Source organism: Balaenoptera physalus (genome assembly GCF_965194825.1).
Source record: "Balaenoptera physalus genome assembly, chromosome: 15".
NCBI lineage: Eukaryota > Metazoa > Chordata > Mammalia > Artiodactyla > Balaenopteridae > Balaenoptera > Balaenoptera physalus.
This window is the reverse complement of record NC_138894.1, coordinates 91,235,764-91,258,066: the sequence shown is the minus strand read 5'-3', so window position 1 is coordinate 91,258,066 and position 22,303 is coordinate 91,235,764. Positions and strand designations below refer to the sequence as shown.

Below are 22,303 nucleotides of genomic sequence, written 5' to 3'. Positions count from 1 at the left end.
ATAAGCTTGAGAGAATATGTTCGGTTTTTACAGTAAGTTTGCTGAGTACAAGTAAAGTAACATATGTTTCAGTATGTGTTATTAATTACCTAGGTACCCACTCTTCCCAGAAAAGCAGCACTTCTTCATTTGCATGAAGCATGATTATTACATAAAGAATTCTAATTTTAAAAATCCCAGAAGTTAATCTATGGCAACATTTTTGTTGTTTGCTAATATATTGCTATTTCCAGTCCCTAAAAGAAATGGAGATCCAAGTCTGGTAGGATGAAACACAGAATGTGAAGACAGCCTTACTAGCTGTTGTTCACAATATACCAAGACACAGGTAACCCGAATGGAATCTGCCGATGGAATCCATTCCTGAATTTCTTGCTAAACTAGAAATGTGAGAAATGCAGGATTTCTATTCTTAACAGAAAATACAAACATGGTGTGACTATATTATTGCTTAAGCAATATAAAAAATGTGATTGAATGTATTTTTAATAGGGGAGGAAAATACATATATTATATGAAAAAAGCAATATGTAAAACTGTATGTATGACATAATTTTAACTATAAAAATAAACATAAATTGGAGTAACATATATACACAAATGTAAATATTAAGTCTATACTTTTAAAGTATTTTTTTAAAAAGGGAAAAAATAAACTTTTCAAATACATGATTTATTAAGCTAAGGAATGTACGTCTCTGGTTAAGATTTCAGAAGTCACTAGCTATTTGATTAAGATTCCAGAATTTGGGGACTTCCCTGGTGGCGCAGTGGTTAAGAATCCGCCTGCCAATGCAGGGGACATGGGTTTGAGCCCTGGTCTGGGAAGATCCCACATGCCGCGGAGCAACTGGGCCCTTGCTCCACAACTACTGAACCTGTGCTCTAGAGCCCGTGCGCCACAACTACTGAGCCCGTGTGCCTGGAGCCCGTGCTCCACAACAGAGAAGCCACCGCCATGAGGAGCCCGCGCACCACAACAAAGAGCAGCCCCTCTCGCCACAACTAGAGAAATGCCGTGCGCAGCAACGAAAACCCAACGCAGCAGCCAAAAATAAATAAATTAATTTAAAAAAAAAATATTCCAGAATTTGTAAAGTCTGATTTCTGCGCTTTGGCATGTTACATAGATCAGATTATTGTTTTGGATTTTGGTTTTTTCATTTACTTTTTTGATGGTTCTTTCAAAATATGGAAAGTTCCTGTGTTCTCTCATATACTCCCAAATCCTGAGCTTATAATGGGAATGCTAAGATATGGAAGGAGTACAAGGAATTACCAACACGTAACTGACACGGGCTGGGTTATGGAAAGTGTCTAGCTCACGTAGTTGCTGTTGGACAGAGATGAGGCTGGCAGTATTTTCTGACCAGTGTGTGTGATTTAATACTATTTCTTACCTAACTCTTCCTGAGAGTAACAAGTAGAATTAAAACCATTATAATAGGCAGAGAGACACTACTAGCATCTGATATGTTTAAGTGCCTTTTTTGGAGACTGTATTAAAAAGAACCAGGATAGAGAAATTTTACTTCTCACAAACTGTTCAACAGAAATAATTTGAAATGTAGAAAAAAAAAGTATACGCAAATGTTATTGACCTTCTTATTTATACTGAAAAATTAGAAATAAATATCCTACAGAAAGGTAATGTTTAAGTAAACAGTGTTTTGTATATTCAGTGGAACATTATGCAGCTTTTAAAATCATGTTTGTGAAGAGTATATAAAACATGGCAAATGTTTATGTTATAATAAAAACTGAAATAGGCCAAATTATAAAATTATATATAATATAACCATAAGCTACATAAAATTAAAATATTCATTAAAATATTAGAAATAAATATACCAAAATATTGAAGTGCTATTTCTAAGCTATGGCAATGCCTTTTTTCCTTTCTTCTACCTTTATGTATCTTGTACATGTACTGTACTGAGTTTGTATTACTTAATTGTGGGGAGGAAACAACACACAAAATAGATCGACAGACTAACATGTAATAGTCCCTGCACCTTAGGATTTTGTTTTTTTCATTAATTAATTAATTTATTTTGGCTGTGTTGGGTCTTTGTTGCTGCTCGCGGGCTTTCTCTAGTTGCGGCGAGCGGGGGCTGTTCTTCATTGCCGTGCGTGGGCTTCTCATTGCAGTGGCTTCTCTTGTTGCGGAGCACGGGCTCTCGGCACACGGGCTTCCGTAGTTGTGGCTTGTGGGCTCAGTAGTTGTGGCTCACGGGCTCTAGAGCGCAGGCTCAGTAGTTGTTGTGTACGGGCTTAGTTGCTCTGTGGCATGTGGGATCTTCCCAGACCAGGGCTCAAACCCATGTCCCCTGCATTGGCAGGTGGATTCTTAACCACTGCACCACCAGGGAAGTCCCTGCACCTTAGGATTTATATTGTAAAATGTGTCATTGGTTGACAAAGCACCCATAAGATTATAAGAAGACCTCTAGAATATTGCCATTTTCAGAATTTAAAGTTTGCTCTCTACAGTACTATCAGTTCTATGGTGCTGTTGATCAAAAGAAGAAACCTGTGTATTTGGCCCTTTCCCAGGAAGCTAAAAGTGGTTTTAAGCATACTGGGGCAACAAATGCCCCTCCTCAGTGCCTTTATGTATGACAGTGTCATCTCTGGAACTAGGTAGAAAGGTTTTAGCAAACATGTCACACACACCCTTACTGAGTAAGCACTGCCTCTTTGATGGCTTTGAGTGAACTCCAAACACATTTCTTAGTATTGTCCCTCATACTGGGACTGAGGAGCCTGCCAGAGAGAATTTCTGGCAGCTTTCATAATCATGTATATAATTTGTGGGGAACTTTATTACAGAGTTTCCAAAGTGCCTCCATCTATATTACCTCATTTGTGAAGGTGGGAAGGGTGGGCAGGTGCGTGTTCTCATTTATAGATGAAACATAGGCAAGCTGAGTGACGCCTGGCTGGTAGATGGCTGAGTACATACTTAAATCCAGCTGTCCCATTCCAAAGCTAGTGCTCTTTCCACATAATGCTCCAGTTCAGAATCCTGTACTGCTTAGTTTTTCTCTGCTGTCCTGGCTTCCTTCCTCATCATTTCTTCCACTTGCTTTTTTATTACTCTGTACTTTTGGCATAAGAGAAGCAGTTTCAAGGTAATTAATTTTAAATAAATAGGGGAGACATTTTTCAAGAAATGCCATTCTTTATAGTAATAATTCTATATATAATAATATATACTATATATGCTGTGTGTAATATTATATATACTATTATAAAGTTAAAGTATTGTATACTACATTAAGAGAATAGAATCAATAGGACCTAATGACTGAATGCGTGTAGGAGATTCAACATAATACAATTTATTATGCTCATAAATAATAGCCATTCTACTTGAATTTAGTTAAAATAGAATACGGTACATCCTAGGTACTTAAATTAGTGAGTAAAGAAATTTGCTTAGTACTTTAGAGTTTTCAAAGTATATTCACTTGTGCTATCTTATTTAATGTTTATCCTCACCATAACCCATTTTATATATTAAGAAACTGAGGTTAGGTGACTCTAATTTGGAGTCACAAAGCTAATGATTAGAAAGCCTAAGTACATAGGCCGTAGATTTCCTGGCTCCAAGTCCCACCTTATTCCGCCTTGAATAATAGATGCAGTCTGTGCTGAGCATGTAGTTTCTTTGGGAAAGCGGTGCAGCTAGTGAGATGCACATCAGGCTTCCAGCGTGCTAGCCGGGCTTCCTGCTGGTGAGTGAGTGTGCATTTTTAGAGAAGCTCTTGGTCTTACAGGCGAGTTAGTTTCAGGTAAATGCAAATTGCTGTAGAAACACAGACAAGAAACGTGGATGAAACAATAGAAAAACAGTGTGTGGCTGTGCATTCGGTGCCAAGATGCGTCCTATAAATAGCAGGTGTTTTGGGAAGTCAGAATAGGAGAAGGTACTCCTTGCTGGCATTCAACCATTAATTTTTCTATACAAATATCATTTCTTGGTTTACTTTATTTACAAATGTATGTCTCAGAGTTCTAGCATAGTATCATATTTTAAGATAAACTTATCTCATAGATATACACATTAGTATAGTCTAGTTAGCCAAAGAATTTAATTCACATTTTACTGTTTCATTCTTCAACAGATGAAATGCATGATTTAACCTGCCACGTGGTGAAAGTGACTGGAATAGGAGAAGTGGATTTTCTAACATTTGATCCTATAGCTAAAAAGGCAAAAACTGTTAAATATGATGTACAAGCTGTAGCTGTCATTGTAGTGGTATTGAAACTGCTCTTTTTATTGGATGACAATTTAGAATGGTAAGTGTATGTCAGTTTTATGAGGAAAAAATTGTATTGTTTTTACCTAATTATTCAGAGTAAAGGAATCCATATGCTATATCTCAGTAGAAAATAGAGACTCTCAGGTGTTAATAGAACATTGACTAGTAGCAACAGTTACTTCTTACATAATATTTTGACTCAGCTAGTTGTGAGAGATTTCATTTTCCCTTAGTAGGTTGTTTGGATCATGTTTTCTTCCTATTTTTAGGTAGATACACGTGTTTCTCATTGCTCTACTGATTTCTGAATTTTAAATCATCATACACAAATCCTAAAGAGTCATTTAGCACTTCATCTGTATACCTTTAGGCTTCTGGCACTGTGTCTTCAAAGATTATTTTGGAAAGTAAAAGAATCTTAAAATGCCAACAAAGAGTGGCAGTATTTATAGTGTCTTCTTCCCTGTTTCAGTGATTGGTTCTCCATTAAAAGTTGGCATCAGTTTCAAGTACTGTTCTATACGTTTCCTTCAGAAGAATTCAAAATTTAACTGTCTTCCAATAAATGATTTCTAAATAAATTGATTTGTTTATTTGTATCTCCAGGTCTTTGTCTAATATTGCTGAGAAATATAATGAAAAGAATGAAGAAGGTACTTACTTTTTTTATCAATCAAATTCAAAGTGATTGTAAATGGTGGATTAAAAGATACAATAAATATAGGGAAGAAACTTTGAGAAATATACAGATACACATATACGTATACATATATACAAATTGTACCTTGTACCAGAATGTTTTATATGTATAATTAGTTAATTATATCTCAAGGCTACTAAAAAACCTCAGTGACTTCCTACTGTGTGTAAAGGCCAGCCTGCTTTTTTGTTCCCAGCTCCTACTCACTAGCCATACTAGACCATGAACTTACTGGCAGCTTTGCGACTGTACCGTCTATTCTAATGCCTTCAGCCTTTGCTCACATTGGTCCTTCTACCTGAAGTGTTCCTTCCTTCTCACCCCCTAACTCCTTCTATCCCTGGCAAGTCCATCTTCATGCTTCAAGGCGCTACATAAATGCCCTCTTTGGCCTCTCCACACCCACTCCCCAGCTCACCTCTTCCCAAACCAGAACCGATGACCCTGCCACAGCCACTCCTGCCCAGACTTCTCTTAGTTGTTTAACACACTGAATTGTAACTAGCGGACTAAGCATGTCTATCCCTGTTAGGCTGCCAGTATTTGTAAAGGCCTGGAGTATCTGCCGCATAGTGACTGCTGTGTAAATGACAGACAGACAGGCAGACAAGTAGGTAGATTGCAAGCTTCTAGAGGGAGGGGCCATATCTTTTTTACTTTTTTTTTTTTTTTAATGTATCTTTAGTGTCTAGCAGAGTGACTGGCCTAATATCCACTTAATAAAGTGTGGTAAATACATGAATTCTTACATTCAATTCCAGTTTCTTCATGTTCTCACTAGGATTTATGTTCATTGTTTTGTTTTTAATTTCAGCTTTTTTGAGGTATAATTGACATATAAAATTGTAAGATATTTAAAGTGTACATTGTAGCAATTTGATGTGTTTGCATTGTGAAAGAATTCCCATGAAGTCAATTAAGACGTCCATCACCTCGCATATTTACCTTTTTGTATGTGTGAGAATATTTATGTTCTCTCTTAGCACATTTCAGGTATACAATACAGTATTACCAACTATAGTCACCATGTTTTACATTAGAGCTTATTCATCTTATAGCTGAAAGTTTGTCTCCTTGTACCAATCTCGCCCTCTTTCCCGCACCCCTCAGCCCCTGGCAGCCACTTTTTTACTCTCTATTTCTATGAGTTTGACTTTTTTTTAAAGATTCCACATATATGTTCATTGGTTTTAGGAACTTAGATTTAATGGTGGCAATTAGTTTGTGTGTACTTTCCAGAATATGCGCAGCGTGCTTCTTTCTGCACATTGCTTCATGTTGGCTCCTACATAGAGTAAAAGGTTGGACAAGATGTTTTCTGACGTTAAAGGGCCTTCATAGACTGTGTAGACGTTTAGAGTAAAGGGTGCTTTGACGTATTATCTTCCCGTGACCCTCAAAATAAACCTACAGCGTCAGCAGGGCAGGGATTGTGGTCCCCATTCTCTCTGCTCTCGAGCTGTCCGCTGCCCCCTGCCTTCCCCCATTACTGATGAGGAGTTTAAGAAGTTATGACTCACTTAAGGTCAAAGAACCTTGTGTTCTATTAATTGTTATAGTTTTCCTTCTTCCTTATAGCTCTTTTGGTAGTTGCCTGTCCTCTGTGGCTCTGTGGCCTACAAGGCCATAAGTATTGATTATATTGGCCAGTTGAAAGATCTTTAACTAGACATTGAAGGGAGACTATCTTCATTAGAGAATATATAAAAAATTCAGCCTTTCGCTCAGCCATCTTCCTCCTGTCAGCCTTCCTTTCTTCAAACTTCCTCACTCTCTAAGCCTCTTTCCTGCTTTACCTTTAATTTCATTTTTTTCCTCCCTACTCTTCCCATCTCCCCACATGGATTGAATAAAAGAGTGAGGAGTGTAGTTTTATGCTTGACTGTATATTCAATTCTGTTGTCTATCTCACCTTGACGTCTTGAACACACACTCACTCCACCTGTCCAATGCAGTCTACTTTCTTACTTATCTCTAGAGTCTTTGGTTTTGGATTAGGATTAGGAAGAACAGAAATAGGAGCTGATGAAACTAGAAGTCTGGTGCCATTGCACACATATAGCCATCGTTTGTTCCTTAATTCACGTACTCCTAGACATACTGGAGCACCACCCTGTGCCAGGCACTGTGCTGGGATTTGGGTCAGGAGGAAGAGGCCTGATTGTGTAGTCTTCTACACAAACAAAATATGTCTTCTACTCCCAGGGGGGTAATAGTCAAACCTAGGAGAAACAGACGTTTTTGGTTTCAGTATAATTTAGTTAGGGCCACAGTACAGGTAGGAACTCAGAGAAGGGAGTGACGGCAGATTGCTCAGCAGTTGTGTTAGAGCATGGAGACAGCAGCACCTCCCTCCGTAATCTCCAAGGGCTGGTATATAAATGCTGAGTCACATCAGTGAGTGAAGACTCAGAGGAACAGTGTGTGTTATAATAATGTGATGTATTTGGTTCATAATCATGGATTTCATTTCTTTCAGATAAGCCATGGTTTGATTTCAGAAAATGGTACCAAGTTATGAAGAAAGCTATTGATGAAAAAAAACAAAAATGGGAGGAAGCCAGGGCAAAGTATGTTATCTCTTCTAGTTTTAGATTTACCTACTTTATTTTCAAGTCTGTTACTTTACATTTGAAAGCTGAAGTTTCATCAGTTCAGACTCACCAGCATTGTGACATTTTTTCGAGAACTATTAACCCATCTATCCAAATTAACTTTTTTCTTCTTTCTATTACTATTAACTAAACTAATAATGTCCTTTTTTATTAATGTCCTCCTTCTGATCCAGGATCCAGTCCAGGGTACCATACAGTCAGTCTCACTGTTTGACTTTGAGCTCTCATTCTGACGTAGGTCCATCATGGTAGAGTGGAAAGAGCGTAGCGTTAGAGACAGACAGTGCAGGGCTTGAATCCTGATTGTATTACAGCCAGCTGTTTGACTGTGGGCAAATGACTTAAGTTCTTAGCCTCAGTGCACTAAAACATAGTTAGCTCATAAATTTTCAGAGACACTATCTTATGTAATATAGGGTACATTGCTATAGATCTCTGATTTGAACGGTTTTATATCTATTCTTAGAATTTGGAGTCTCTGTGAGACTTTGAAGAAAAAGTTAACATCTCTCTAGTTTATGTAAATTTACAGTAGTACTCATTTGATCAAGTAATTTTTATATCCCTTGAGAAAAGTCAGGGTTCCTCAAATTAGTTAAAATGATAATTCATTCAGCTCCAGTTTCCTCATCAATAAAATAGGGCTAGTAATGCCTGCTTTATACTCTTAACTAAGAACTAAATTTCAGTTTTTGCGGGTAGAATTAGATTATTTTTCCTCTAAATTTAAGAGAGCTTTTAAACAGAGAAACAGACTTACAGAGATGAATAAAGTGCTGTGGGAGAGAGGATCCTTGCCGAAAAGGGGAGAAGATGAGCAGTTTCTTCCTGTTTGGGTTGGATAATGACGAGGGAGAAGAGGTGGGAGGTGAACTTCTTCTGAAAGCCGCGGGCACCCGGGGAACTGGGCGGGCCCTTCCTCTTCCTTGTTGGACAAGTCATTGGATCTTAGCAGGTATAAGAGTAGCAGCAAGAACCGAAGGTTAGCCTGTGTTTTTAGGTAGTCTTGGAGAATCAGCCATTGGACCTTCATTTTTTGGGGCCAGCTGGGGTTGTCCTGACCGATACTGCGAGGCTAGGTATTCAGGGGCCATGCCACTTGGGCGTCTCAGTAGTGAATAGGCATTCATGAACTCAAACTGGGCAACAGCTTACACTTCAGACATAGCTATTAGAGCCCAAACTCATGTTGCAGTGCTACAATCAATTGCACATCTAAGACTTCCTGACTTTTTAGCTACTTTAAGGGAGAATTTAGTGACCAAAGAAAGTACGTCTAGTTTCAAAATGGCATTTTCCAGACAGACACCAGGCCCCAGGGAGGAGCTTGTCCAGGGCATCCATTACCAAGATCCTTCATAGAGTATGTGCTTTGGGCTGAGTGAGGTAACTTATGTAAGTCACTACTGACTGATGTGTGGGCACAGAGCCCCAGTGCGTGCTGATTACCTGTTTTACCCTCCCCCACCTCCATTGCTGACGTAAATTTCTAATTTTCCTCTCTATTCTTCTGGACGTCATCTTCCATATTGTCAGATAAAAGTTATTAAAGTGTTTTCTATAGCTAAGCATGGGTCCCTATGCATGCAATTATGAAAAACACTAATAAACAGTAGTTGAAAGCCTAAAAACCCCTTTAGAGACTGCTTTGATGACTTCCAGTTTCCATGGAGATGTTGAGAAGAACATGGAGGAAAATTTCAAAGCACTTGCCGAAAATCTTTGCAGCCTTTTAGGTTAGGCAAAAATTTTCTTAGATATGATACCAAAAGCATGATTCATAAAAGAAAAAAAAGATAAATTAGACTTCATCAGAAGAAAGAATTTCTGTTCTTCAAAAGACCCTGTTAAGAGAAGCTACAGGCTGGGAGAAAATATGTGCAAATACCTGATAAAAGATTTGCATCTAGAATATATGAAGAATTCTCATATAGTAAGAAGACAAACAATTCAGGTTTTTAAATGGGCAAAATATTAAGTTCACACAAAAATCTATATATGAATATATGTAGATATATATACTTCATTCACAGTGGCCAAAAACTGGCAACAACCCAGATGCCCTTCAGCTGGTAAACAGATAAACAAACAGTAGCGTATCTGTAAAATGGAATACTAGTCAGCAATGAAAAGGAACAAACTTCTGATACATCCAGAAATGTGAATGAATCATAAATACGGTATGCTAATGAAAGACTCAAAAGGTTACGTATGGCCTAATTTCATTTATATGACATTCTGGAAAAGGCTAAACTATAGGGATAGAAAAACAGATCAGTGGTTGTCTGTGATCAAGTTCAGCTGTGGGTACGGAGAGGGGTTGATTGTCAAGAGGCAAGAGAGATTTTTGGGGTGTGGAACTGTTCTGTAGATTAATCGTGGTGGTTACACAACTGTATGTGTTTATCAAAACTAGTGGAACTGTACACTGAACAGGGTCAGTTTTACTACATGTAAATTATACCTTAATTTCTAACAGTGGGGAAACAAATCACGTGGGGAGACTGGACAAACAAAGCATACGGGGCTTTGTGGCATCCTGGAGAAAATGCTAGGACTTTGTAGTGGGCCTCTGTTTTTTTGTAGCTTTTGTAGTTTTGGGAAGAGGTAAACAAAGTAAAGTAAATTTTTAAAGAAGGACTATCTAAACAGTATTATCATTTTAGATCGCCCACCTTTCCCATCTTCTGGGCATATGACCCCAAGGAAGTAGGAGTGCCTCCTTGACTATAGCATAATTGCCACCTGTATGGGCGTTTATTATAAATACATAAGAAAATCTATCTAGATTAGGTATTCACAAGGAATTTTTAACAGTGGGTTTATTTAGGGAGTGGGATTAGACTGTTTAGGGAACTTCTTTATTATTAAGAGATTTTTTTACCTTGAGTATGTTGTCACTTATTATTTGATAAAATAAATAACAAAAAGATATTTGAAAGAATCACAAATGACAAGCTCTCTAAATATTTTAAATGTGGTATGGTTCATTAAAATTTAGTTCACCCATAATTTTCAGGAAGACCATCACCTATTAACCATGATTACACCTCTGCATCAGAAGGTGGGCACTTATGGTTAACTTTGTACAAGTTATCAGAATCAGAAGTACCACTAACTTCATCCTCAGCAGAAGGGCATTTGGCCAAAGACAGGGAGGAACAGTTATTTCTTAGGTGGCTCCACTTTATGAGAACAGACAGCAAGGGAATTTTATGGTAAGGGAAGCTGTTTCTACATTTTGATGTAATTAACCATTTCTTTGGGATCTTATGGCATCTGGGAGACTTTGGGGAGGAGCATATCATTCTGTGGCCTTGCTGCCTCCTTCAGTGCTACTTGCCTACTCCTAGGTCATAAGCTCTATACAGACGCTTGTCAGTAGGTCATTCTAAGTCAGAGCTATTACACGGGGTTATCACGAATTTCAGACACTGCTTTAGAGAAACTTCTCTGAAATATGTTGAGGTCCATTTATTCTCCATCCTGCTCCAAATGTTTTTCTACCTTGTACAGGTATCTGTGGAAAAGTGAAAAGCCACTCTACCACTCAGCCATTAACAGATCAGTGGTATATAAAAGAAGGGGTGAGTTGCATTTCCTCTTGCTAACGCCAAGTAACAACATGGTTGTAGAAAAGCTAAGTATCTTAACTTGCAAAGTAAATGCATGTGTACTTTCTTCACTTCTTTAGGAAGTGTTCCAATACACATCCAAAGAGACATCATCCTCTGCAAGAAATGTCCGTAGGAATCTTATCTATTTATTTCAGGAACATTGCATTATTCAAAACAGAACTTACGTTTCCACCAAAATCTAAAATGCCATATATCTATGACTTTCAGAACTCTTTATCTGGAGAACTGCCTTTAGGTTGTTTTGTTCATTCTTTTTTTTTTTAATTGTGGTAAAATATACGTAACATAAAGTTCACCTTTTTAAAGCCTTTTTAAGTAGTTCCTTGACATCCCTCATCCACTGTCAGTTTCCCCTAGTGTTATGCTCTTATATCGCCATGGTGCATTTGTCAAAACTAAAAACTAACATTGGTACATTACTATCAAGTAAACTACAAACTTTATTTGTGACTTAACATTAGTTTTTATTTTATTCCTTTTCTTTTTTCCTTCATTTCCAGAAATGGTCGTGAGTCTACAAAAACAATTTAGCACACTGGTTGATTCAACACCAGCTGTTGAAAAAAAAAGCCCTTCAAGTTTTCAGTTCAGCTGGACCGAAGAGGGCAGTGATAGAACTTGTTTCCATGGGCATAGCCTCCAGGGAGTCCTGAAGCAGAAAGGCCAGTCACTGATGACCAAGAATTCCCTCTATTGGCTGAGTACTCAGAAATTCTGTAAAAGGTATGTGATGCTCTTAGAAATGACAGGATAAAAAACATGATGAAACTTCTAGTTTGGCCTGAAGTAGTAGTCTTTTCTAAATAAAAAAAGGCCATGTATAATTTAAAGGAGTTGGTTGTAGTAAGAGCCAGATAGGTTCTTTGTTGGAATTAGAAGGTGGTGAACTTAGAGTCAGGACACTCAGAATTACACAGTGAGTGTTGTTTAAGGGATGGGGGTGTTGACTAACCTTACGGTGATAATCACTTCACAATATACACATGTGTCAGACCAGCATGTCGGACTCCTTAAACTCACGTACGTTGTATGTCAGTAATACCTCAATAAAGCTGGAAGAAGTTTTAGATTATAAAGACTTTTCTGATGGTAACCTTATATTTTTATACTAATCTCATTCCCATATTGACATAGGAATTGTCTGTAAGGCACATTCCCACAGTTGAGAGGACGTGCTCGTGAATCCAGCTGTTCATAGCCCAGCCCTGCCGCTCGCTCGTGTGTGCAGGTTATTTACCATCTCTGTAGCTCTGTTGCCCTGATTGTAAAAGCAGGCTGTGGTACTGACCTTCCTCCCCTTCTCAAAGCCTCTAGCAGCTCCCGTCTCATTCAGAATAAAGTCAAAAGCCCCTGTGGGGCCTACCAGCCCCCGCTCTTCTCTGACCTCCCGCTCCTCCGCTTGCCGTGCTCGCCGCCCAGGTTCGCACCGGCCTCCTGGCCGTTCCTGGAGCTTGGCAGCCACACGCCCCGCGCAGGCCTTGGCACGTGTTGTACCTTCAGCCTGGAATGCTCTTCCGCCGTGTGTCTACAGGGGCTCACTTCTTTCAGGTTTTTGTTCAGATTTCACTTCCTCGGAGAGGCCTTTCTTAGCCATCCTGGCTAAAATATCACAGCTCCGCCCTCACACCCACACACACCTCATCTCTCTCTAACCCCCCTGCCTATCTTTTTTTCTTATAGCTTTTGTCACTATTGAATGTATTATATTATGATATATATAACGTATTATTATATATTTATCACATATTTTTATATATTTATTTATATTATTATACGTACACTAGAATGCCAGGTCCTTGAGTGCGGGGACTATGCCTTATTTAGTGAAAAATCTCAGAGCCTAGAACAGTGCGTAGCACATAGTAGGTGCTCACCAAGTATTTGTTGAATGAATGAATGGAAAATAGAAGCTGCCTCATAGGGTTTTCATGAGAATTAAATGAGATGTATGGTGTCTGTCACATAGTAAATAATAAATGATAACTATGATCATTTTTTTAAACGAAACTAATTTTCTGTTGAAGAGTTTAACTTCCTGAGTTGAGTATCAATCAAGGATAAATAAAATGTAGAAAATACAGTAGAAGATAATAAAAGGAAGTTATCTGTATTGAAATTTACTGCTCAAAAAAACTTTAGCCGAGTCTAGAATGGTTAAAGAGTATAACTGTCTTAACAGCAACCGCGAAAGGCCAGAATCCCAACCCCCGGTCAGCTCCGCATCTGCGGTGATACAGGCCTTTGAGCGGTCAGTGCAATGGCTTTTTAAGATTTAAGGTTTCGTCGAGAGGAGGAGAAAAGGCTGTAGCCCTGTCCCGCGAGGGGCCCACACACAGGACCGGGAAGTTAGGACGTGGCGTGCTGGTGCTGTTCTGTCTGCAGCGTCAGCCTGGGGAAGTTAGAGGGGAGCCTGTACCCTACGCTTTTCACATGGCACGATCAGTGGACTTTTGGATGTTCCTCATGGCTTTAATACTGTAATAAAAGGTAGTTAGTTACAAATAGACCTCGGTATAGTCGGAGATGAAACAACCAAGTTATTTTTCTCTGTAGGAATTACAAGGCTAAACACCAAACCATGTAGACGAATAATTTTATGATCCCGTGATTTTATGCACCAAAATCATCCGTCGAATCACCTTGCCTATTTAGACCATAGCCTAGAACCACAGAGTAAGCAAAAAAGCGTTCAGCTAACCTATGAAAAGGTCACTAAGTCCATGACTAAAGCTCATACACTTTCCTCAGAAAGCTCACTCGGAGCTTGCTTACTCTGCCTGGAGGTGTGTTTCCGTCAGGCTGAGTTGTCTGACTTCCACATTCCTCATCATCAAAAGAAACAGAGTAGGCAGGAGACTGAGAGGTGTCTGCTGATAAGCGTCTTGACAGCAAATATAAATGATATTCATTTGACAAACAATAGAGGAACCAGCATCAGAAGCAGAAGCAGACAAAAGAACTCCAATTACAGTGGTCTGAAGTTCATTCGTGACACACAGTAGCTCCACGGAACTAAATAAACCTGACCATGTCTCAGCTTTAACACAGAGCGTGTCCCCAAATTGTGTGCATCCTCTCTAGATTTGTTTTTCTTACCTGTATTTTCTAATATTTCCACAATAGAAGTGGACAGGTTGTCACAATATAATTGTAAAGGCTTTAAAAAATATGCTGAATATGCTCTGCTTAATAATAACCAAGTAACGTATAACTCAGTTTTAAAAGATTTCCATCCGAAATGGTCAAAATGAAATGTTTTGGTGCTTAAGAGAGCAGATCTTCAGCTACATGGAGAATTTTGTTACACAGAAGGACTCATTTTTGCGGGTTCAGAAGAGACAAACATTGTACTATAAAATAATTTTGAGAACACTCAGGCCTTGAGAACTAAGCAGAGAGAGGCCGCAAGAGCACTTCAGATACTCGAAGGTGTTTATCCTTCTTCTCTGAGGCGGAGCCAACAATCTTGATGAATTTAAATGATTATATAGTATATTTGGTTTTATCACTTAAAACTTTAGGAAAATTTAAACTTTCTGAGTTTATGATAAGGAATGCAATCCTTAAAAGATATTGTTATTGATTCAACTTAGAAATAAAAAGTCTTACTGTAGCAGATACTTCGTATACCTTTTCTTAGCTTTCTGTTGTAAAAACAGAGTTTTCCTTATGGTCCCTAGGCAAGAGAACAATATTTTTACCCTTTTTGTTGGTAATATTTTGTCTGAAAGAATCTCTCTTAATATAGAGAAAAATTAGAAAAGAAGAAATTAGAGTTAGAAATTAGTAAAAGTTTTAGAGATTTGATGGTAGTGAGAGATTTGATCAGATTCAGGTTCTACTACTTTAAAATAAGCAAAATTGCTTTGTAAACTCTTCTTTCTATAATACATACAGAATTGCAACATACATTATTAAGCCTGGTGTCTTATTTTGGATGGAAGTTGGGGATTATTTTTTTTCTTTTGTTTGTTTTAAAGTATGTCCAGAATCTCTCCCTGTCTGCTTTTGTTTGCCTTGACCGTGGTAAGAAGAGGGGGGCCCACCTGGAGTGGAAGAAGTCATGAGACCTGGCTCTGTACCACCTGTGTCCCATTGCATGGTGGCCAGGAACAGTGCTGAAATCTTTTTCCTTTATGAAATTTAGGATTCCTTCCAAATTGTTCTGTTTTCTTCCAGCTCAGAGTACTATTTTAAGCCTAACCATATATGTTTTTTAAGTTATTTGGGGGATGTTCAAGGGATGGATGCATACGTTTCTAAAGACCTTTAAATGCAGTGTCTTCCTTTTTCTTCCCCTTCTAGCTATTGTAAGCATGTGACAACCTACGAAGAATCAAATTTTTCTCTGAGTTATCAGTTTATACTAAATCTCTTCTCCTTCTTGCTAAGAATAAAGACCTCCCTTCTCCATGAGGAAGTGAGCTTAATAGAAAAGAGACTTTTTAAAGCAAAATACAGTACAACAAAAAAGAAATCTTCAAGATCCAGGAAAGTAAGAAAATGTTGAGAAAAATGAAATGGAAACTTTCTGGGGAAGATATTTTAATAGTGACAGTAATGTCAAATTGTAATATAACATTACAGAGAATGGTGAAAAATAGAATTTTGTTGCAAGCATGTACATACGTACAAATATATGTATCAAACCGCTTATAAAAATGTATATTAGAAAACAGGTGAAATTTGTTTGAATTTATTTTTTAAATTATGAATGTTCTCATTGTTAAAATAACAATGTTGTATAAATGGTATCCAGGAATTTGTATTCATTGTATTTTAAAGCTAAATTTTCTTTTTAAACTAGATCACTTCCTTAACTCTTTATATCCCAGAATAAATCCCAGATGGATCAAAGATCTAAACATTATAATCTTTTATATATACATATATAAAGTATTAGAAGAAAACAAGTGTGAATGCTATGATGATCTTGGATTGGGGAAGGACTTTCTAAGATGTCTCAAAACCAGAAACCAAAAGGAAAAGATTGATAATGTGACTACAAAGTCAAAGGCAAATGACAGACTGGAAAAATATATTTGTAGTATATGATGGACGAAGGAATAATTCCTTTAATGTATCAATGCCACTTGCAAAGCAATAGGAAAAAGATAAGCCGAACAAGGGATATGAAAAGATAGCTTTCTGAAAAAAACAAAAAACAAAAAACAAAGGCCAACCTAAAAAACATGATAGGATACTCAACCTCACTCATATTAAATACAAATTATGGAGATATTATTTCCCACATGTTAGATTGGCAAAGATTATAAAGGTTTATAATACCTGGTGAGGATATTGGAAAATGAGGCATTCTGATTCATAGTTCATTTATTCATGCAATAAACCCTTACTGAGCAACTTCTATATGTTCCAGGCACATGCTAGACCCTGGAGGTACAGGACTGAACAAGGCCTTTAAAGATCATCTATTCTAATTGGGCAGGGACAAATAGTATACAAATAAATAATACTTGGGGTAATGAAGTGCAATGAAGAAAAAGTAAAGGGTAAGTGATGAGGTGGGCCATTTTGTAAAAAGTAATTGAAGGAGGACCCTCTGGGGAGGTGACATTTGAGCCGAGACCAACTTGTATGAAGTACAATCGAGGGAGCAAGCCATGTAGCCATCCAGAGGAAGATCATTCCAGGCAGAGGAAACACGCAAAGGCTCTGAGGCAGGAGTACGCTTAATGGATTCAGGGAATAGCAAATCGTTTGGGTCAGCTGGAATTTGGGGGTTGAAAGGGAGAGAGGTAACAGATGGCTTGGAAGAGATTGCCTTCAAGGCCATGATAAGGGCTTTGGCTTTTGTCCCAAATGTGTCACAGGAAGCCATTGGACATTTTTGAGCAAAAGAAAGATGTGATCCAACCTATGTCAAAAGGATCAGCTGCAGTTCTTAAATGTAGGAATCATCAGCATATAAGTAATATTTTAAAATGGTGAGACTACATGGGATCTCCTAGGGAGTTAGTATAGAGAGAAAAGGTTTTCACAGATGCTCTTTATGAAGTTGAGCAGGTTCCCATCTACCTTAGTTTGCTGAGAGGTTTTGGTCAGGAATTGATGTTGATTTTTTTTTCAGATGCTTTTCCTGCATCTATGAGATGCAGGTTTTTCTTTTTTAGCCAGTTAATATGGTAGTTTACACTGAGTTACAAATGTTAAACCAACCTTAGATTCCTAGGATAAACCCCACTTAGTCATGATCTATTCTCCTTTTAAAGTACTGTTGAATTTAATTTGCTGAAATTTTGTTAAGAAATTTTGCATCCATATTCATAAGGAATGTTGTTCTGTAGCTGTCTTTTCTTGTGATTTCTTTATCCAGTTTTGGTATCAGAGTAATGCTATAATCACAGAATGAGTTATGAAGCATCCCCTTTTCTTCTTGTTTGTTTTCCAGAAGCATTTGTGTTGGGTTCTTCCTTTTATATAGGAGGTGCTCAATGCATGCTATTACCGTTGCAGTAATCCCCCTCTTCCCTTTCAGGCAGTAGGTGGATAAGCTTTTCCTGTGGCTGAATAGTTTTTAGATGTGAGTGCACTCAGAGAAGTAACACTTCTTTATTAGGCTTAAATGTAACTCATAAGGTTGAAATGCGTGCAAAACCTTATTTTTTTTCAGTTTGTGGGTGCTGAAAACTTTTTATAGCTTTGAGCAATCTGTCTCAGTATTTTTAAGTGTATGGAACTTGTTAGCAGATAGTGAAGTGAAGCTCATCTGGGTCTGGATTGGGAAAGTTTTCTTTGTAGGAAGATTTTCAACTATAAATTCAGTTTGTTTAATATCTATAGGGTTATTCAGGTTATCTATCTCTTTTTGAGAAAGCTTTGCTCTTCAAAGGACACTGTTATGAAAATGAAAATTTAAACCACTGGCTGGGGGAAAATATTTGCGAAAAAATGTTTGCAAAAACAAGCCCTGACAAAGGGCTTGTATCTGTATAAATAATTCTTACAATTCAATAATAAGAAAGCAAACAACCCAATTAAAAATGGGCAGAAGATTTGAGCCGACACTTCACCAAAGAAAATACACAGAGAACAAATAAGCCCTTGAAAGATGCTCAACATCATTAGTTATTAGGAAAAAGTAAGTTAAAACCAGAAGGAGATACCACTACACACACAGTGGAATGGCTTAAATTTTAGAAGACTGCCCATACTAAGTGTTGGCAAGGATTTGGAGCAACTGGTGGTCCCAACTGCTGATGGGAATGTAAAATGGTACAACCGTTTTAGAAAACAAGCTGGTAGTTTCTGAAAAGTGAAAAATATATCTACTATATGATCCAGCCTTTCCAGTACTAGGTGTCTACCCAGGAAAAATAAAAGCATTTTCCACACAAAGACTTGTACACAGATATACTTAGCAACTTTATTTGAGATCACCAAAAAAGGTAAACAACCCAAATGGCCATCAACAGGTGAACGGATGTGGTGTGTACCCACACAAGGGAATACTACTTAGCTATAAAAAGAGACGAACTATTGAAACAAGCGACAACACTGCCCAGGGGTGGGACTGGGGGCAGTATATAAGAAGCATGTCTTTCTATAACTTAAAACATTGCTTTCCGAAGATCTGAACTGGAAAATTATTTGAATATGAATTTTATGGAATCAACACCATGATTTGAAGTGCTATGGTACTTCAGTTGAGTAAAGAGTTGAATTTGCTAACAAGCCCTCCAGGTGATTCTGATACACATTAGAGTGTGAGAACCACTGGCCTCAGGGCCGTCCACACAGCAGGGGCACTCAGCTCCAACAGCCGCCTTCCTTATCCTCGCTGGGAGCTACTTCTGGGTCCCTTCCACCCTCAGGGCACCTTAGTAAGCTGGGCAGCCATTCCTTCTGTGCTGCCATCACCCCACTCGTGTTGGCACAGGGCACCCTGTAGGTGGTCTCCTCAAGCCTTCTCTGCCTAAATACTTGCCTCAGCTATTTCTAAACTGCAAAGGAACATGATTATGAAATAAGGCAGAAGCAGGCAAAGTGCCATAATGGATGTACAAATAGAGCCCAAAAGGAGCATTGACGGGGAAGAGACCTACACCCCTGGAAGGCTCGGGCGTGGAGGAGCTGGATTCCTGGGCAGACTGCCCCTGCCAGAAGCAGGAATCAAATCTTTTCAAATTGATTCCCCTTTCAGGGGAACTAATAAATTATTTTGCCACTAGAGTGACTTGTGATACTTGTTGATTTGGATGGAATCTCTTTTATGAATAAATCTCATTTAGTTTTGTTTTTTTAAAATTAAATTGCTTACCACTGCAGTGAAACATAATTTTACAATTTAGGGGACCACCCTAAAGGGAAGTAGAACCAAGTAGGATTTCACATGGTCTCAGATCCAGTAACCATTGTAATAGTGTGAAATCAGATACTTCTAGGGGGTGAAAATAGAATACAGCAGATACTTCTGGGAAAAAAAAGTCTGCAAATTGTTTTATGTCTCTCAAGGATCAGTCTAAGCTCATGGCCATGCAAAGATAGCATGCATGTGCTGAAATTGAGTTAAATTTCGTATTTTTAGTCGTCTTAGATCATCAAAACATCTCGGAAAGCACAGCTGTGAAACGCACTCATTAAGCACCTATCTACCTATCTACTTATTGAACATTTTACACGTTTTCTCATTTGACGTATTTAGATAAATCTATCCATCTACAACTACAGCAATTAAAGGTTTCATCACAGTAGATTAAAGCAAAAACTTTAAACGTGTTAAAATTTTTCTTTAAAAATTTAAATTCGGTGAAAGTACAATGAGCGTCTTTTCCCACGAGAATACAGAACATTGTCCCAAACAGTTCATTAGTCTACAGGAATAGCTCATACATGTTGAACGTAGTTCTGTTGGTTTGGGGTTTTTTGTTTTTTAATCCTTCAAAAAATGCAGGTTTCATTAGGCAGTGTGAGATTCTGTGTTAGACTTAAATGGAATGGGAGTGTCTCCTACCTGCCAGCTTTGGCTCCTCTTGCATGGGATCAATCAACATTGTTATGGGAACGTAATGATGGTTCGCAGGGCGAGGAGCCTTATCTCACCTGAAAGGTAGCATTTCCCTCTGGCCGGGAAGCAGCACACCTGTCACTGCCACTCAGAAGTGGCACTTCTATAGCCCAAAGGAAGGAGGCCGAACACTGACCTGCAGAGTGTCTATAGTCCTTTGTTATCTCTTTGGGATTTCCCCCCCCTCCATTGGCACAAAGCCACCTAGGGGGAAAAAAAAGAAGCACTAATTCCACCCTATGTTGACACAGAAAGCTACACTGCTTAGAAGGAAAGAAGAAGCATTACTTCCGAGTCTCAAGGAAAACCTTGAAGAATAGAATTTCCAAAGTATGGTGGCTATAGAACTCTGTTGAGTTATTAAATATCGCAGATAGCTAAAAGTGTTTAAAAGTGTGTATTTTTATCTTGAGTATTTAGCCGGTGACTTTTTAAAATTTTAAATGCCTTTGCATTCCTGAAAGCCGAGTAAATTCACACAGTATTGTCTCACAAAATGTTTTCAAGAAGCCCTTAGTGTATGTTCCCTTGTGAAGTATTTAAGCATAAAGTGATTTTAGTGCCAGACTTACCTGATAATACACTATGACTTGAGAAGAACTTACAAAAGAGTCCTTTATTGACTATAAATTAAGAACCTGCTATTTCAGCTGACTTGGCCTTTTGCCCTCTGCAACAATGATTTCCTTCTGGAACAATTATCGAATATCAAATATCAAATATCCATAGAACATGTAAGGTACATGTTTTATGGATATTTGAGTTGAACAGGGTGACTCACAGATATTCCCAAAGGAATTTTTAAGTTAGAATACCACTTAAATGTAATTATCTTTTGTCACCATTGTCGTCCACATTAATTCAGATTAAGTGATTAAGTTAAACATTACCTAAAATGAAAAAATGGTCTCTGAATTTTAAAACTCCCAAAGCTAAAGTAGGAAAAATGTGTTCTTTACCATGTTAGAGGATAAGAAAATGTTATAAAACATGTTTACTGACTTTCGCCTTTCTCTTCTTAGAAATTCACACCAGAAATAAAAGTCACCCTGGGAAGGTCTCTGCTTGGGGTCCCTGGCACCCTAAGCAGTCAGCCTGCTGGGGCCCTCAGGCCGGGGCCTCCTCTCCCACTCCCGCCCAGCCATCCTGCCGAAACACAGTCTGCACACGCCAGCCCCTCGCCACGCCCGTCTAGCCACAATGTCTTTCTCAAAGTGCAGCCCAGGGATCTGCGTCTGATCAAGACAGGGCCCCCCGGCCTGCCCCCTCCTCACCACTGCCTGAGGATCAGAGTGGGTGGGTTGGCCTCAGAGTCTGCATTTTATCCCCTGGCACCCCACCACCCATCCCCAGGCGCAGAGGGTAGGGACTACCCCCCACCACCTGCCTCCACCCACACCCCAGCCTACTTCAGTCGCCCCTCTGTCTGAAAAGGCATCAAGGGGAGCTCCGTTCTTTCAGTTCCTCTGCACCCACAGCGCCTCCTGTTTTTGGCATTCAGTATAGCCTGATTCAGCGTGTGTCCTGTTGTCCTAACTAGGCAGGAAGTTGGAGACTGGGGGCCATTTCTCATGCCTCCATATAGAACCCTACATCCAGTATTTGTTTAATAAATGTCTTTGATGAAAGTAATGATGATAAAAAAAGGAAAATTACAAAAAGCTTCCTACTTTCTTTTCAGTTACCACAGTGCAATGATCATTACGTGAATGATCTTAGTTGTCTGCCTTCCAAATGTTGGTTTGGAATCAAACTGAAGTACTTTTAAGACAGAAGGGGGAAAGAAATGGGCATAACTTTTGCCCACAGTCTACCTGTGGCCTCATCCACTATCTATATAGTACTCAGAATGTGCCAGGCACTGTCCTAAGCACTTGACCCAAATCGCCTCTTTTAATCCTTTCATCATCTCGGATGATGTGGTACTGTATTATTTAACAAATAAGGACATCGAGACATTCTGATCCCAGGTAGCCTAGCTCCAGAATCCGTGGGCTTTGCCAACTTACAGAGCTGTCTCTGGAAGACCTCAACCCCTGGTGATGTCAGTT

The 22,303-nt window shown here is 38.6% G+C and overlaps 1 protein-coding gene across 4 annotated transcripts in view; it reads left to right on the top strand.

Annotated features, from left to right (window-relative positions):
• TAF1B (TATA-box binding protein associated factor, RNA polymerase I subunit B) overlaps positions 1–21,881 on the top strand; it is a 62,963-nt gene extending 41,082 nt beyond the window's left edge. For 2 of the 4 annotated variants that reach the window (XM_082425841.1, XM_082425842.1), the window contains exons 10-15: positions 4,131–4,308; positions 4,878–4,924; positions 7,451–7,541; positions 11,103–11,173; positions 11,725–11,947; positions 15,530–15,986. In XM_082425841.1, the coding sequence (XP_082281967.1) occupies positions 4,131–4,308; positions 4,878–4,924; positions 7,451–7,541; positions 11,103–11,173; positions 11,725–11,947; positions 15,530–15,734 (815 nt within the window). In that variant the 3' untranslated portion in view covers positions 15,735–15,986. Of the gene's footprint in view, positions 1–4,130; positions 4,309–4,877; positions 4,925–7,450; positions 7,542–11,102; positions 11,174–11,724; positions 11,948–15,503; positions 15,987–21,274 lie in introns of those variants that run through there. The other 2 variants (XM_082425844.1, XM_082425843.1) reach the window with 2 other exon arrangements.
• Positions 21,882–22,303: the final 422 nt, after the last annotated feature.